The 18178-nt window shown below is 45.2% G+C and overlaps 1 protein-coding gene across 3 annotated transcripts in view; it reads left to right on the top strand.

Annotated features, from left to right (window-relative positions):
- LOC127916785 (receptor tyrosine-protein kinase erbB-4-like) overlaps positions 1 to 18178 on the top strand; it is a 419139-nt gene that overhangs the window by 326352 nt on the left and 74609 nt on the right. For all 3 annotated transcript variants that reach the window (XM_052499916.1, XM_052499915.1, XM_052499917.1), the window contains 2 exons: positions 2311 to 2433; positions 10585 to 10683. In XM_052499916.1, coding sequence (XP_052355876.1) covers positions 2311 to 2433; positions 10585 to 10683 — 222 coding nt within the window. The remainder of the gene's footprint in view (positions 1 to 2310; positions 2434 to 10584; positions 10684 to 18178) is intronic.

Genomic DNA, 18178 nt, shown 5'->3' with positions numbered 1-18178 from the left:
CACACACAGCGAACAGAGAGACACACACAGTGAACAGAGAGACACACACAGTGAACAGAGACACACACACACAGCGAACAGAGAAACACACACAGCAAACAGAGAGACACACACAGCAAACAGAGAGACACACACAGCTAACAGAGAGACACACACACACACAGCGAACAGAGAGACACACACAGTGAACAGAGAGACACACACAGCTAACAGAGAGACACACACAGCGAACAGAGAGACACACACAGCGAACAGAGAAACACACACAGTGAACAGAGAGACACACACAGTGAACAGAGAGACACACACAGTGAACAGAGACACACACAGTGAACAGAGAGACACACACAGCGAACAGAGAGACACACACAGCGAACAGAGAGAGACACACAGTGAACAGAGAGAGAGACACACAGCGAACAGAGAGACACACACAGCGAACAGAGAGACACACACAGCGAACAGAGAGACACACACAGTGAACAGAGAGAGAGACACACACAGTGAACAGAGAGAGAGACACACACAGTGAACAGAGAGAGAGACACACACAGTGAACAGAGAGAGAGACACAGTGAACAGAGAGAAACACACACACAGTGAACAGAGAGAGAGACACACACAGTGAACAGAGAGAGACACACACACAGTGAACAGAGAGACACACACACATCGAACAGAGAGAGAGACACACACAGCGAACAGAGAGACACACAGTGAACAGAGACACACACAGCGAACAGAGAGACACACACAGCGAACAGAGAGACACACACAGTGAACAGAGAGACACACACAGTGAACAGAGAGACACACACAGTGAACAGAGAGACACACACAGTGAACAGAGAGACACACAGTGAACAGAGACACACACAGTGAACAGAGAGACACACACAGCGAACAGAGAGACACACACAGCGAACAGAGAGACACACACAGTGAACAGAGAGACACACACAGTGAACAGAGAGACACACACAGTGAACAGAGACACACACAGTGAACAGAGAGACACACACAGCGAACAGAGAGACACACACAGTGAACAGAGAGACACACACAGTGAACAGAGACACACACACACAGCGAACAGAGAGACACACACAGCGAACAGAGAGACACACACAGCAAACAGAGAGACACACACAGCAAACAGAGAGACACACACAGTGAACAGAGAGACACACACAGTGAACAGAGAGACACACACAGTGAACAGAGACACACACAGTGAACAGAGAGACACACACAGCGAACAGAGAGACACACACAGTGAACAGAGAGACACACACAGTGAACAGAGAGACACACACAGCGAACAGAGAGACACACACAGTGAACAGAGACACACACAGTGAACAGAGACACACACACACAGCGAACAGAGAGACACACACAGCGAACAGAGAGACACACACAGCGAACAGAGACACACACAGTGAACAGAGAGACACACACAGTGAACAGAGACACACACACACACAGCGAACAGAGAGACACACACAGCAAACAGAGAGACACACACAGCAAACAGAGAGACACACACAGCTAACAGAGAGACACACACACACACAGCGAACAGAGAGACACACACAGCAAACAGAGAGACACACACAGCTAACAGAGAGACACACACAGCTAACAGAGAAACACACACAGCGAACAGAGAGAAACACACAGTGAACAGAGAGACACACACAGCTAACAGAGAGACACACACAGTGAACAGAGAGACACACACAGTGAACAGAGACACACACAGCGAACAGAGAAACACACACAGCAAACAGAGAGACACACACAGCGAACAGAGAGACACACACAGTGAACAGAGAGACACACACAGTGAACAGAGACACACACACACAGCGAACAGAGAAACACACACAGCAAACAGAGAGACACACACAGCAAACAGAGAGACACACACAGCTAACAGAGAGACACACACACACACAGCGAACAGAGAGACACACACAGTGAACAGAGAGACACACACAGCTAACAGAGAGACACACACAGCGAACAGAGAGACACACACAGCGAACAGAGAAACACACACAGTGAACAGAGACACACACACACACTGACTGACAGATATATGGTCTCATTATGGTGTTTGATGACCGATGCTGAGCTGGTTGATTGTGTCGGTGATAAACCTATATGAAGGGCCCTGATAGGCTGATTGGCTCATTAAGATATGTATTGATTGGTCGGCTGATGGAGGTATTGACCATGTGTGTGTGTGCCTCCCGGTGTGTGTGTGTGCGTTTGTATGTGTATGTGTGTGTGTGTGTGTTCCAGTTGGTGGAGCCCCTGACCCCTAGCGGCACGGCCCCCAACCAGGCCCAGCTTCGTATCCTCAAAGAGACAGAGCTAAAGAGGGTTAAGATCCTCGGCTCGGGAGCCTTCGGCACCGTCCACAAGGTACGGTTGATTGTGTCTCTGTTTGTGAGTGTGCCTCTGTTTGTGAGTGTGTCTCTGTTTGTGAGTGTGTCTCTGTGAGTGTGTCTCTGTTTGTGAGTGTGTCTCTGTTTGTGAGTGTGTCTCTGTTTGTGAGTGTGTCTCTGTGAGTGTGTCTCTGTTTGTGAGTGTGCCTCTGTTTGTGAGTGTGTCTCTGTGAGTGAGTGTGTCTCTGTTTGTGAGTGTGTCTCTGTGAGTGTGTCTCTGTTTGTGAGTGTGTCTCTGTTTGTGAGTGTGTCTCTGTTTGTGAGTGTGTCTCTGTTTGTGAGTGTGTCTCTGTGAGTGAGTGGGTCTCTGTTTGTGAGTGTGTCTCTGTGAGTGAGTGTGCCTCTGTTTGTGAGTGTCCCTCTGTTTGTGAGTGTCCCTCTGTTTGTGAGTGTGTCTCTGTTTGTGAGTGTGTCTCTGTTTGTGAGTGTGTCTCTGTTTGTGAGTGTGTCTCTGTTTGTGAGTGTGTCTCTGTTTGTGTCCCTCTGTTTGTGAGTGTGCCTCTGTTTGTGAGTGTGCCTCTGTTTGTGATTGTGTCTCTGTTTGTGATTGTGTCTCTGTTTGTGAGTGTGTCTCTGTGAGTGTGTCTCTGTTTGTGAGTGTGTCTCTGTTTGTGAGTGTGTCTCTGTTTGTGAGTGTGTCTCTGTTTGTGAGTGTGTCTCTGGTTGTGAGTGTGTCTCTGTTTGTGAGTGTGTCTCTGTGAGTGTGTCTCTGTTTGTGAGTGTGTCTCTGTTTGTGAGTGTGTCTCTGTGAGTGTGTCTCTGTTTGTGAGTGTGTCTCTGTGAGTGTGTCTCTGTTTGTGAGTGTGTCTCTGTGAGTGTGTCTCTGTTTGTGAGTGTGTCTCTGTTTGTGATTGTGTCTCTGTTTGTGATTGTGCCTCTGTTTGTGAGTGTGTCTCTGTGAGTGTGTCTCTGTGAGTGTGTCTCTGTTTGTGAGTGTGTCTCTGTGAGCGTGTCTCTGAGTGTGTCTCTGTGAGTGTGTCTCTGTGAGCGTGTCTCTGTGAGTGTGTCTCTGTGAGTGTGTCTCTGTTTGTGAGTGTGTCTCTGTTTGTGAGTGTGTCTCTGTTTGTGAGCGTGTCTCTGTTTGTGAGTGTGTCTGTGTTTGTGAGTGTGTCTCTGTTTGTGAGTGTGTCTCTGTGAGTGTGTCTCTGTTTGTGAGTGTGTCTCTGTTTGTGAGTGTGTCTCTGTGAGTGTGTCTCTGTTTGTGAGTGTGTCTCTGTTTGTGAGTGTGTCTCTGTGAGTGTGTCTCTGTGAGCGTGTCTCTGTTTGTGAGTGTGTCTCTGTTTGTGAGTGTGTCTCTGTTTGTGAGTGTGTCTCTGTGAGTGTGTCTCTGTGAGTGTTTCTCTGTTTGTGAGTGTGTCTCTGTTTGTGAGTGTGTCTCTGTGAATGTGTCTCTGTGAGTGTGTCTCTGTTTGTGAGTGTGCCTCTGTGAGTGTGTCTCTGTGAGTGTGTCTCTGTGAGTGTGTCTCTGTGAGTGTGTCTCTGTTTGTGAGTGTGTCTCTGTTTGTGAGTGTGTCTCTGTGAGTGTGTCTCTGTGATTGTGTCTCTGTTTGTGATTGTGGCTCTGTTTGTGAGTGTGTCTCTGTTTGTGAGTGTGTCTCTGTGAGTGTGTCTCTGTTTGTGAGTGTGTCTGTGAGTGTGTCTCTGTTTGTGAGTGTGTCTCTGTTTGTGAGTGTGTCTCTGTGAGTGTGTCTCTGTGAGTGTGTCTCTGTTTGTGAGTGTGCCTCTGTGAGTGTGTCTCTGTGAGTGTGTCTCTGTTTGTGAGTGTGTCTCTGTTTGTGAGTGTGTCTCTGTTTGTGAGTGTGTCTCTGTTTGTGAGTGTGTCTCTGTGAGTGTGTCTCTGTGAGTGTGTCTCTGTTTGTGAGTGTGCCTCTGTTTGTTCATGGTTCTGTCCTGATATGATGGATGACAGTGTGACTGTGTGTAATACTGTGTATGACTGTGTATGACTGTGTGTAATACTGTGTATGACTGTGTGTAATACTGTGTATGACTGTGTATGACTGTGTGTAATACTGTGTATGACTGTGTAATACTGTGTGTAATACTGTGTATGACTGTGTAATACTGTGTATGACTGTGTAATACTGTGTATGACTGTGTGTAATACTGTGTATGACTGTGTAATACTGTGTGTAATACTGTGTATGACTGTGTAATACTGTGTATGACTGTGTAATACTGTGTATGACTGTGTGTAATACTGTGTATGACTGTGTATGACTGTGTGTAATACTGTGTATGACTGTGTGTAATACTGTGTATGACTGTGTAATACTGTGTATGACTGTGTGTAATACTGTGTATGACTGTGTGTGACTGTGTGTAATACTGTGTATGACTGTGTGTAATACTGTGTGTAATACTGTGTGTAATACTGTGTGTAATACTGTGTAATACTGTGTGTAATACTGTGTAATACTGTGTATGACTGTGTATGACTGTGTGTAATACTGTGTATGACTGTGTGTAATACTGTGTATGACTGTGTAATACTGTGTATGACTGTGTGTAATACTGTGTATGACTGTGTATGACTGTGTGTAATACTGTTTATGACTGTGTAATACTGTGTATGACTGTGTGTAATACTGTGTATGACTGTGTGTAATACTGTGTATGACTGTGTGTAATACTGTGTAATACTGTGTATGACTGTGTATGACTGTGTAATACTGTGTATGACTGTGTGTAATACTGTGTAATACTGTGTAATACTGTGTATGACTGTGTAATACTGTGTAATACTGTGTGTAATACTGTGTAATACTGTGTATGACTGTGTAATACTGTGTATGACTGTGTAATACTGTGTAATACTGTGTGTAATACTGTGTATGACTGTGTGTAATACTGTGTATGACTGTGTGTAATACTGTGTAATACTGTGTATGCCTGTGTGTAATACTGTGTATGACTGTGTATGACTGTGTGTAATACTGTGTATGACTGTGTGTAATACTGTGTATGACTGTGTGTAATACTGTGTATGACTGTGTGTATGACTGTGTAATACTGTGTATGACTGTGTGTAATACTGTGTATGACTATGTGTAATACTGTGTGTAATACTGTGTAATACTGTGTGTAATACTGTGTATGACTGTGTGTAATACTGTGTATGACTGTGTGTAATACTGTGTATGACTGTGTGTAATACTGTGTATGACTGTGTGTAATACTGTGTAATACTGTGTGTAATACTGTGTATGACTGTGTGTAATACTGTGTAATACTGTGTGTAATACTGTGTAATACTGTGTATGACTGTGTAATACTGTGTATGACTGTGTAATACTGTGTATGACTGTGTGTAATACTGTGTATGACTGTGTGTAATACTGTGTAATACTGTGTATGACTGTGTAATACTGTGTATGCCCTTCTTTGGACACTGTGATAACAACCCTCCAGGCAAGCTTCAATGCCATACAACTCTCCTTCCGTGGCCTCCAATGGCTCTTAAATACAAGTAAAACTAAATGCATGCTCTTCGACCGATCGCTGCCTGCACCTGCCCGCCTGTCCAACATCACTACTCTGGACGGCTCTGACTTAGATTACGTGGACAACTACAAATACTTAGGTGTCTGTTTAGACTGTAAACTCTCCTTCCAGACCAATATCAAACATCTCGAATCCAAAGTTAAATCTAGAATTGGCTTCCTATTTCGCAACATCCTTTCGCAACATCCTTCACTCATGCTGCCAAATATACCCTTGTAAAACTGACCATCCTACCAATCCTCGACTTTGGCGATGTCATTTACAAAATAGCCTTCAATACCCTACTCAACAAATTGGATGCAGACTATCACAGTGCAATCCGTTTTGTCACCAAAGCCCCATATACTACCCACCATTGCGACCTGTACGCTCTCATTGGCTGGCCCTCGCTTCATACTCGTCGCCAAACCCACTGGCTCTATGTCATCTACAAGACCCTGCTTGGTAAAGTCCCCCCTTATCTCAGCTCGCTGGTCACCATAGCATCTCCCACCTGTAGCACGCGCTCCAGCAGGTATATCTCTCTGGTCACCCCCAAAACCAATTCTTTCTTTGGCCGCCTCTCCTTCCAGTTCTCTGCTGCCAATGACTGGAACGAACTACAAAAATCTCTGAAACTGGAAACACTTATCTCCCTCACTAGCTTTAAGCACCAACTGTCAGAGCATCTTACAGATTACTGCACCTGTACATAGCCCACCTATAATTTAGCCCAAACAACTACTTCTTTCCCAACTGTATTTATTTATTTATTTATTTTGCTCCTTTGCACCCCATTATTTTTATTTCTACTTTGCACATTCTTCCATTGCAAAACTACCATTCCAGTGTTTTACTTGCTATATTGTATTTACTTTGCCACCATGGCCTTTTTTGCCTTTACCTCCCTTCTCACCTCATTTGCTCACATTGTATATAGACTTGTTTATACTGTATTATTGACTGTATGTTTGTTTTACTCCATGTGTAACTCTGTGTCGTTGTATCTGTCGAACTACTTTGCTTTATCTTGGCCAGGTCGCAATTGTAAATGAGAACTTGTTCTCAACTTGCCTACCTGGTTAAATAAAGGTGAAATAAATAAATAAATAAAGTATGACTGTGTGTAATACTGTGTGTAATACTGTGTATGACTGTGTGTAATACTGTGTATGACTGTGTGTAATACTGTGTATGACTGTGTGTAATACTGTGTATGACTGTGTGTAATACTGTGTATGACTGTGTGTAATACTGTGTAATACTGTGTATGACTGTGTGTAATACTGTGTATGACTGTGTGTAATACTGTGTATGACTGTGTAATACTGTGTATGACTGTGTAATACTGTGTATGACTGTGTACTACTGTGTATGACTGTGTAATACTGTGTATGACTGTGTGTAATACTGTGTAATACTGTGTATGACTGTGTAATACTGTGTATGACTGTGTAATACTGTGTAATACTGTGTATGACTGTGTAATACTGTGTATGACTGTGTAATACTGTGTGTAATACTGTGTATGACTGTGTAATACTGTGTATGACTGTGTAATACTGTGTATGACTGTGTAATACTGTGTATGACTGTGTAATACTGTGTATGACTGTGTAATACTGTGTATGACTGTGTAATACTGTGTATGACTGTGTAATACTGTGTATGACTGTGTAATACTGTGTATGACTGTGTGTAATACTGTGTAATACTGTGTAATACTGTGTATGACTGTGTAATACTGTGTAATACTGTGTATGCCTGTGTGTAATACTGTGTATGACTGTGTATGACTGTGTGTAATACTGTGTATGACTGTGTGTAATACTGTGTATGACTGTGTGTAATACTGTGTAATACTGTGTATGACTGTGTAATACTGTGTATGACTGTGTAATACTGTGTAATACTGTGTAATACTGTGTATGACTGTGTAATACTGTGTATGACTGTGTAATACTGTGTATGACTGTGTGTAATACTGTGTATGACTGTGTGTAATACTGTGTAATACTGTGTATGCCTGTGTGTAATACTGTGTATGACTGTGTATGACTGTGTGTAATACTGTGTATGACTGTGTGTAATACTGTGTATGACTGTGTGTAATACTGTGTATGACTGTGTGTATGACTGTGTAATACTGTGTATGACTGTGTGTAATACTGTGTATGACTATGTGTAATACTATGTATGACTGTGTGTAATACTGTGTGTAATACTGTGTATGACTGTGTGTAATACTGTGTATGACTGTGTGTAATACTGTGTATGACTGTGTGTAATACTGTGTATGACTGTGTGTAATACTGTGTAATACTGTGTGTAATACTGTGTATGACTGTGTGTAATACTGTGTAATACTGTGTGTAATACTGTGTAATACTGTGTATGACTGTGTAATACTGTGTATGACTGTGTAATACTGTGTATGACTGTGTAATACTGTGTATGACTGTGTGTAATACTGTGTATGACTGTGTGTAATACTGTGTAATACTGTGTATGCCCTTCTTTGGACACTATGTTAACTAACCTCCACACAAGCTTCAATGCCATACAACTCTCCTTCCGTGGCCTCCAACTGCTCTTAAATACAAGTAAAACTAAATGCATGCTCTTCAACCGATCGCTGCCTGCACCTGCCCGCCTGTCCAACATCACTACTCTGGACGGCTCTGACTTAGATTACGTGGACAACTACAAATACTTAGGTGTCTGTTTAGACTGTAAACTCTCCTTCCAGACCAATATCAAACATCTCGAATCCAAAGTTAAATCTAGAATTGGCTTCCTATTTCGCAACATCCTTTCGCAACATCCTTCACTCATGCTGCCAAATATACCCTTGTAAAACTGACCATCCTACCAATCCTCGACTTTGGCGATGTCATTTACAAAATAGCCTTCAATACCCTACTCAACAAATTGGATGCAGACTATCACAGTGCAATCCGTTTTGTCACCAAAGCCCCATATACTACCCACCATTGCGACCTGTACGCTCTCATTGGCTGGCCCTCGCTTCATACTCGTCGCCAAACCCACTGGCTCTATGTCATCTACAAGACCCTGCTTGGTAAAGTCCCCCCTTATCTCAGCTCGCTGGTCACCATAGCATCTCCCACCTGTAGCACGCGCTCCAGCAGGTATATCTCTCTGGTCACCCCCAAAACCAATTCTTTCTTTGGCCGCCTCTCCTTCCAGTTCTCTGCTGCCAATGACTGGAACGAACTACAAAAATCTCTGAAACTGGAAACACTTATCTCCCTCACTAGCTTTAAGCACCAACTGTCAGAGCATCTTACAGATTACTGCACCTGTACATAGCCCACCTATAATTTAGCCCAAACAACTACTTCTTTCCCAACTGTATTTATTTATTTATTTATTTTGCTCCTTTGCACCCCATTATTTTTATTTCTACTTTGCACATTCTTCCATTGCAAAACTACCATTCCAGTGTTTTACTTGCTATATTGTATTTACTTTGCCACCATGGCCTTTTTTGCCTTTACCTCCCTTCTCACCTCATTTGCTCACATTGTATATAGACTTGTTTATACTGTATTATTGACTGTATGTTTGTTTTACTCCATGTCTAACTCTGTGTCGTTGTATCTGTCGAACTGCTTTGCTTTATCTTGGCCAGGTCGCAATTGTAAATGAGAACTTGTTCTCAACTTGCCTACCTGGTTAAATAAAGGTGAAATAAATAAATAAATAAAGTATGACTGTGTGTAATACTGTGTGTAATACTGTGTATGACTGTGTGTAATACTGTGTATGACTGTGTGTAATACTGTGTATGACTGTGTGTAATACTGTGTATGACTGTGTATGACTGTGTGTAATACTGTGTATGACTGTGTGTAATACTGTGTAATACTGTGTATGACTGTGTGTAATACTGTGTATGACTGTGTGTAATACTGTGTATGACTGTGTGTAATACTGTGTATGACTGTGTAATACTGTGTATGACTGTGTGTATTACTGTGTATGACTGTGTAATACTGTGTATGACTGTGTGTAATACTGTGTGTAATACTGTGTATGAATGTGTGTAATACTGTGTATGACTCTGTGTAATACTGTGTAATACTGTGTATGCCTGTGTAATACTGTGTATGACTGTGTATGACTGTGTGTAATACTGTGTATGACTGTGTGTAATACTGTGTATGACTGTGTGTATGACTGTGTAATACTGTGTATGACTGTGTGTAATACTGTGTATGACTATGTGTAATACTGTGTATGACTGTGTGTAATACTGTGTGTAATACTGTGTATGACTGTGTGTAATACTGTGTATGACTGTGTGTAATACTGTGTATGACTGTGTGTAATACTGTGTAATACTGTGTGTAATACTGTGTATGACTGTGTGTAATACTGTGTAATACTGTGTATGACTGTGTAATACTGTGTATGACTGTGTGTAATACTGTGTATGACTGTGTGTAATACTGTGTATGACTGTGAGCGGCTGTCTTTTTTCATTATTTCTGACATTGCATCTATTCTCTGAGATTGTGGGAAGGGTTTATGTGTCTCCTTTCAGTGTGTTAAAGTGTGTTGATATGTCCATAGGAGTTTGTGTTTAACAGTGGTAACTCTCAGTGCCTGTGTATTTCAGGGTATCTGGGTCCCAGAGGGAGAGACAGTAAAGATCCCAGTGGCCATAAAGATCCTGAACGAGGCTACGGGGCCCAAAGCAAACGTGGAGTTCATGGACGTGAGTATTACACCACAACGGTGTGTGTGTGTGTTCGTGTGTGTGTGTTCGTGTGTGTGTGTTCGTGTGTGTGTGTTCGTGTGTGTGTGTTCGTGTGTGTATTACACACATATAATATTGTCTTCTCTGAGGTATTAGTTGAGCTCATTCCATCTTCTGAAACCTCAGTCTAGTCAGGTTGATCAGTTCAGCCCAGAACCCCCCTGCTTAATGCCTGGCATGTAGTCTAATGCACCAGGTCTGTTCACATCACCAGGTGTTTATATGGCATACAGCCTTGTCTGGATCACTGGGTAGAGGGTATGCAGGGAAGAGGACAGAGGGAGAGGGGGTAGAAGCCCTTGACTTGCCTTTGAGACAAGCCTGGGTTGGGGGTAGGATAGAGGATGGGTAGGATAGAGGATGGGTAGGATAGAGGATGGGGTAGGATAGAGGATGGGGTTTGGGGTTGGATAGAGGATAGGGTAGGGGTAGAGGATGGGGTATGGAATCGAGGATGGGGTAGGGGTTAGAGGATTGGGTAGGGGTTAGAGGATGGGGTAGAGAATAGAGGTTGGGGTAGGGATTATAGGATGGGGTAGAGAATAGAGGATGGGGTAGGGGTTAGAGGATTGGGTAGGGGTTAGAGGATTGGATAGGGGTTAGAGGATGGGGTAGAGAATAGAGGTTGGAGTAGGGATTATAGGATGGGGTAGAGAATAGAGGATGGGGTAGGGGTTAGAGGATTGGGTAGGGGTTAGAGGATTGGATAGGGGTTAGAGGATGGGGTAGAGAATAGAGGTTGGGGTAGGGATTATAGGATGGGGTAGAGAATAGAGGATGGGGTAGGGTTAGAGGATGGGGTAGAGAATAGAGGATGGGGTAGGGTTAGAGGATGGGGTAGAGAATAGAGGTTGGGGTAGGGATTATAGGATGGGGTAGAGAATAGAGGATGAGGTAGGGTTAGAGGATGGGGTAGGGTTATAGGATGGGTTAGAGGATGGGGTAGGTATTATAGGATGGGGTAGGGGTTAGAGGATGGGGTAGGGATTATAGGATGGAGTAGGGTTATAGGATGGGTTAGAGGATGGGGTAGGGATTATAGGATGGAGTAGGGTTACAGGATGGGTTAGAGGATGGGGTAGGTATTATAGGATGGGGTAGGTATTATAGGATGGGGTAGGTATTATATGATGGGGTAGGGATTATAGGATGGGGAAGGGGTTAGAGGATGGGGTAGGGATTATAGGATGGAGTAGGGTTATAGGATGGGTTAGAGGATGGGGTAGGTATTATAGGATGGGGTAGGGGTTAGAGGATGGGGTAGGGTTAGAGGATGGGGTAGAGGATTGGATAGGGGTTAGAGGATGGGGTAGAGAATAGAGGTTGGGGTAGGGATTATAGGATGGGGTAGAGAATAGAGGTTGGGGTAGGGATTATAGGATGGGGTAGAGAATAGAGGATGGGGTAGGGTTAGAGGATGGGGTAGAGAATAGAGGATAGGGTAGGGTTAGAGGATGGGGTAGAGAATAGAGGATGGGGTAGGGGTTAGGGGATTGGGTAGGGGTTAGAGGATTGGATAGGGGTTAGAGTATGGGGTAGAGAATAGAGGTTGGGGTAGGGATTATAGGATGGGGTAGAGAATAGAGGATGGGGTAGGGTTAGAGGATGGGGTAGAGAATAGAGGATGGGGTAGGGATTATAGGATGGGGTAGAGAATAGAGGATGGGGTAGGGTTAGAGGATGGGGTAGGGTTATAGGATGGGTTAGAGGATGGGGTAGGTATTATAGGATGGGGTAGGGGTTAGAGGATGGGGTAGGGATTATAGGATGGAGTAGGGTTATAGGATGGGTTAGAGGATGGGGTAGGGATTATAGGATGGAGTAGGGTTATAGGATGGGTTAGAGGATGGGGTAGGTATTATAGGATGGGGTACGTATTATATGATGGGGTAGGGATTATAGGATGGGGAAGGGGTTAGAGGATGGGGTAGGGATTATAGGATGGAGTAGGGTTATAGGATGGGTTAGAGGATGGGGTAGGTATTATAGGATGGGGTAGGGGTTAGAGGATGGGGTAGGGTTAGAGGATGGGGTAGAGGATTGGATAGGGGTTAGGGGATGGGGTAGAGAATAGAGGTTGGGGTAGGGATTATAGGATGGGGTAGAGAATAGAGGTTGGGGTAGGGATTATAGGATGGGGTAGAGAATAGAGGATGGGGTAGGGTTAGAGGATGGGGTAGAGAATAGAGGATGGGGTAGGGTTAGAGGATGGGGTAGAGAATAGAGGTTGGGGTAGGGATTATAGGATGGGGTAGAGAATAGAGGATGGGGTAGGGTTAGAGGATGGGGTAGGGTTATAGGATGGGTTCGAGGATGGGGTAGGTATTATAGGATGGGGTAGGGGTTAGAGGATGGGGTAGGGATTATAGGATGGAGTAGGGTTATAGGATGGGTTAGAGGATGGGGTAGGGATTATAGGATGGAGTAGGGTTATAGGATGGGTTAGAGGATGGGGTAGGTATTATAGGATGGGGTAGGTATTATAGGATGGTGTAGGTATTATATGATGGGGTAGGGATTATAGGATGGGGAAGGGGTTAGAGGATGGGGTAGGGATTATAGGATGGAGTAGGGGTTAGAGGATGGGGTAAGGTTAGAGGATGGGGTAGAGGATTGGATAGGGGTTAGAGGATGGGGTAGAGAATAGAGGTTGGGGTAGGGATTATAGGATGGGGTAGAGAATAGAGGATGGGGTAGGGTTAGAGGATGGGGTAGGGTTAGAGGATGGGGTAGGGATTATAGGATGGGGTAGAGGATGGGGTAGGGATTATAGGATGGGGTAGGGGTTAGAGGATGGGGTAGGGATTATAGGATGGAGTAGGGTTATAGGATGGGGTAGGGTTAGAGGATGGGGTAGGGATTATAGGATGGGGTAGAGGATGGGGTAGGGATTATAGGATGGGGTAGGGGTTAGAGGATGGGGTAGGGATTATAGGATGGGGTATGGTTAGAGGTTGGGGTAGGGATTATGGGATGGGGTAGGGATTATAGGATGGGGTAGGGATTATAGGATGGGGTAGGGGTTATAGGATGGGGTAGGGATTATAGGATGGGGTAGGGATTAGAGGATGGGGTAGGGATTATAGGATGGGGTAGGGATTAGAGGATGGGGTAGGGATTATAGGATGGGGTAGGGTTAGAGGTTGGGGTAGGGGTTATGGGATGGGGTAGGGGATAGAGGATTGGGTAAGGGTTAGAGGATGGGGTAGGGGTTATAGGATGGGGTAGAGAATAGAGGATGGGGTAGGGTTAGAGGATGGGGTAGGGATTATAGGATGGGGTAGAGGATGGGGTAGGGATTATAGGATGGGGTAGGGGTTAGAGGATGGGGTAGGGATTATAGGATGGAGTAGGGTTAGAGGATGGGGTAGGGTTAGAGGATGGGGTAGGGATTATAGGATGGGGTAGAGGATGGGGTAGGGATTATAGGATGGGGTAGGGGTTAGAGGATGGGGTAGGGATTATAGGATGGGGTATGGTTAGAGGTTGGGGTAGGGATTATGGGATGGGGTAGGGATTATAGGATGGGGTAGGGATTATAGGATGGGGTAGGGATTATAGGATGGGGTAGGGATTATAGGATGGGGTAGGGGTTATAGGATGGGGTAGGGATGGGGTAGGGATTATAGGATGGGGTAGGGATTATAGGATGGGGTAGGGATTAGAGGATGGGGTAGGGATTATAGGATGGGGTAGGGTTAGAGGTTGGGGTAGGGGTTATGGGATGGGGTAGGGGATAGAGGATTGGGTAAGGGTTAGAGGATGGGGTAGGGGTTATAGGATGGGGTAGGGATTATAGGATGGGGTAGGGGTTAGAGGATGGGGTAGGGATTATAGGATGCGGTAGGGTTAGAGGTTGGGGTAGGGGTTATGGGATGGGGTAGGGGATAGAGGGTTGGGTAAGGGTTAGAGGATGGATAGGGGTTATAGGATGGGGTAGGGGTTAGAGGATTGGGTAAGGGTTAGAGGATGGGGTAAGGGTTAGAGGATGGGGTAGGGGTTAGAGGATTGGGTAAGGGTTAAAGGATGGGGTAAGATAGAGTATGTGGTTGGGGATAGAGGAGGTGGTAGGATAGGGGATGGGGTAAGAAAGACGATGGGGTAAGGTGGAGGATTGGGGTAGGGTCTATCAAGCATGCTGGTTGGAGAGAGAGACATTTTGCCAAACCTAATTGAAAAGCCCCATCCTCCCTTGCTTCTCCCTCCTTCCTGTCTCCCAGTGGATGGTGTTGGACATCCAGAGCCCACATGGCTCCCCAGTTTTTAAACTGCAATCTAAAAGCAGGCCCACAGGCTGCCACTGGGACAGTTAGAGACAGACCAGGAGCCAGCAAGCTGTTCTCCCTCACACACACACACACACACACACACTGCTTAGCATCATTCATTATCCGGAAGTGTGTGTGTGTGTGTGTGTGTGTGTGTGTGTGTGTGTGTGTGTGTGTGTGTGTGTGTGTGTGTGTGTGTGTGTGTGTGTGTGTGTGTGTGTGTGTGTGTGTGTGTGTGTGTGTGTGTGTGTGTGTTGGAATAGTTGGAATAATTCATGTGAATGAATGATTATATTAACAACTCTATATTACTCATAAAGACACTCATGAACACTATCATAAACTTAAACACACGCACAGCTTTGCATCCCTGGGGCTGAGCCAGTCTATCCCTGGGGCTGTGCCAGTCTATCACTGGGGCTGTGCCAGTCTATCACTGGGGCTGTGCCAGTCTATCCCTGGGGCTGTGCCAGTCTATCACTGGGGCTGTGCCAGTCTATCCCTGGGGCTGTGCAAGTCTATCCCTGGGGCTGTGCAAGTCTATCACTGGGGCTGTGTGTGTGTGTGGGGGGGGGGGGGTAGAAGTCAGGGGGCTGGTAATGGAGGTCACCGCTCAGGAGGATGAGAGAGATATCCCCAGACACACACTCTCATCACACACACACACACCACCTCATATATAGTATCCCTCATATCCTAGTACACTCCTTTCTAACAACTGTCAGAGCCTCCGGTCACACAACAGACTCACAAAGCCACTTGTTTTTGGCTGTACTCTGGGCTTGTATAATGTGCTTTAGTTTTATGAAGTGTAGATGTAATGCTGCTACTTTCACCCCGGGGTTAAATCAGGGCACTGTCGGTGCCAAGAGGACCTCCCTACTGCCTGCAATGTGCCGGGATTCATCTACTCTCCACCGCTGAGCCACTCTCACCTCCTTTAGAATCTAAATGTAAAGGCCCTTCATCTACTCTCCACTGCTGAGCCACTCTCACCTCCTTTAGAATCTAAATGTAAAGACCCTTCATCTACTCTCCACCGCTGAGCCACTCTCACCTCCTTTAGAATCTAAATGTAAAGGCCCTTCATCTACTCTCCACTGCTGAGCCACTCTCACCTCCTTTAGAATCTAAATGTAAAGACCCTTCATCTACTCTCCACCGCTGAGCCACTCTCACCTCCTTTAGAATCTAAATGTAAAGGCCCTTCATCTTCTCTCCACCGCTGAGCCACTCTCACCTCCTTTAGAATCTAAATGTAAAGGCCCTTCATCTACTCTCCACCGCTGAGCCACTCTCACCTCCTTTAGAATCTAAATGTAAAGGCCCTTCATCTACTCTCCACCGCTGAGCCACTCTCACCTCCTTTAGAATCTAAATGTAAAGGCCCTTCATCTACTCTCCACCGCTGAGCCACTCTCACCTCCTTTAGAATCTAAATGTAAAGGCCCTTCATCTACTCTCCACCGCTGAGCCACTCTCACCTCCTTTAGAATCTAAATGTAAAGGCCCTTCATCTTCTCTCCACCGCTGAGCCACTCTCACCTCCTTTAGAATCTAAATGTAAAGGCCCTTCATCTTCTCTCCACCGCTGAGCCACTCTCACCTCCTTTAGAATCTAAATGTAAAGGCCCTTCATCTACTCTCCACCGCTGAGCCACTCTCACCTCCTTTAGAATCTAAATGTAAAGGCCCTTCATCTACTCTCCACCGCTGAGCCACTCTCACCTCCTTTAGAATCTAAATGTAAAGGCCCTTCATCTACTCTCCACCGCTGAGCCACTCTCACCTCCTTTAGAATCTAAATGTAAAGGCCCTTCATCTACTCTCCACCGCTGAGCCACTCTCACCTCCTTTAGAATCTAAATGTAAAGGCCCTTCATCTACTCTCCACCGCTGAGCCACTCTCACCTCCTTTAGAATCTAAATGTAAAGGCCCTTCATCTACTCTCCTCTGCTGAGCCACTCTCACCTCCTTTAGAATCTAAATGTAAAGGCCCTTCATCTACTCTCCACCGCTGAGCCACTCTCACCTCCTTTAGAATCTAAATGTAAAGGCCCTTCATCTACTCTCCTCCGCTGAGCCACTCTCACCTCCTTTAGAATCTAAATGTAAAGGCCCTTCATCTACTCTCCTCCGCTGAGCCACTCTCACCTCCTTTAGAATCTAAATGTAAAGGCCCTTCATCTACTCTCCTCCGCTGAGCCACTCTCACCTCCTTTAGAATCTAAATGTAAAGGCCCTTCATCTACTCTCCTCCGCTGAGCCACTCTCACCTCCTTTAGAATCTAAATGTAAAGGCCCTTCATCTACTCTCCACCGCTGAGTCACTCTCACCCTTTATAATCTAAATGTAAAGGCCCTTCATCTACTCTCCTCCGCTGAGCCACTCTCACCTCCTTTAGAATCTAAATGTAAAGGCCCTTCATCTACTCTCCACCGCTGAGTCACTCTCACCTCCTTTATAATCTAAATGTAAAGGCCCTTCATCTACTCTCCTCCGCTGAGCCACTCTCACCTCCTTTAGAATCTAAATGTAAAGGCCCTTCATCTACTCTCCACCGCTGAGTCACTCTCACCTCCTTTATAATCTAAATGTAAAGGCCCTTCATCTACTCTCCTCCGCTGAGCCACTCTCACCTCCTTTAGAATCTAAATGTAAAGGCCCTTCATCTACTCTCCACCGCTGAGTCACTCTCACCTCCTTTAGAATCTAAATGTAAAGGCCCTTCATCTACTCTCCACCGCTGAGCCACTCTCACCTCCTTTAGAATCTAAATGTAAAGGCCCTTCATCTACTCTCCACCGCTGAGCCACTCTCACCTCCTTTAGAATCTAAATGTAAAGGCCCTTCATCTACTCTCCTCCGCTGAGCCACTCTCACCTCCTTTAGAATCTAAATGTAAAGGCCCTTCATCTTCTCTCCACCGCTGAGCCACTCTCACCTCCTTTAGAATCTAAATGTAAAGGCCCTTCATCTACTCTCCACCGCTGAGCCACTCTCACCTCCTTTAGAATCTAAATGTAAAGGCCCTTCATCTACTCTCCACCGCTGAGCCACTCTCACCTCCTTTAGAATCTAAATGTAAAGGCCATTCGTCTACTCTCCTCCGCTGAGCCACTCTCACCTCCTTTAGAATCTAAATGTAAAGGCCCTTCATCTACTCTCCACCGCTGAGACACT

This window comes from Oncorhynchus keta, chromosome 37 (genome assembly GCF_023373465.1).
Source record: "Oncorhynchus keta strain PuntledgeMale-10-30-2019 chromosome 37, Oket_V2, whole genome shotgun sequence".
NCBI classification, from domain to species: Eukaryota; Metazoa; Chordata; class Actinopteri; order Salmoniformes; family Salmonidae; genus Oncorhynchus; species Oncorhynchus keta.
Note: the sequence above shows the minus strand (reverse complement) of the source record. Positions and strands in the feature narration are given on the sequence as shown.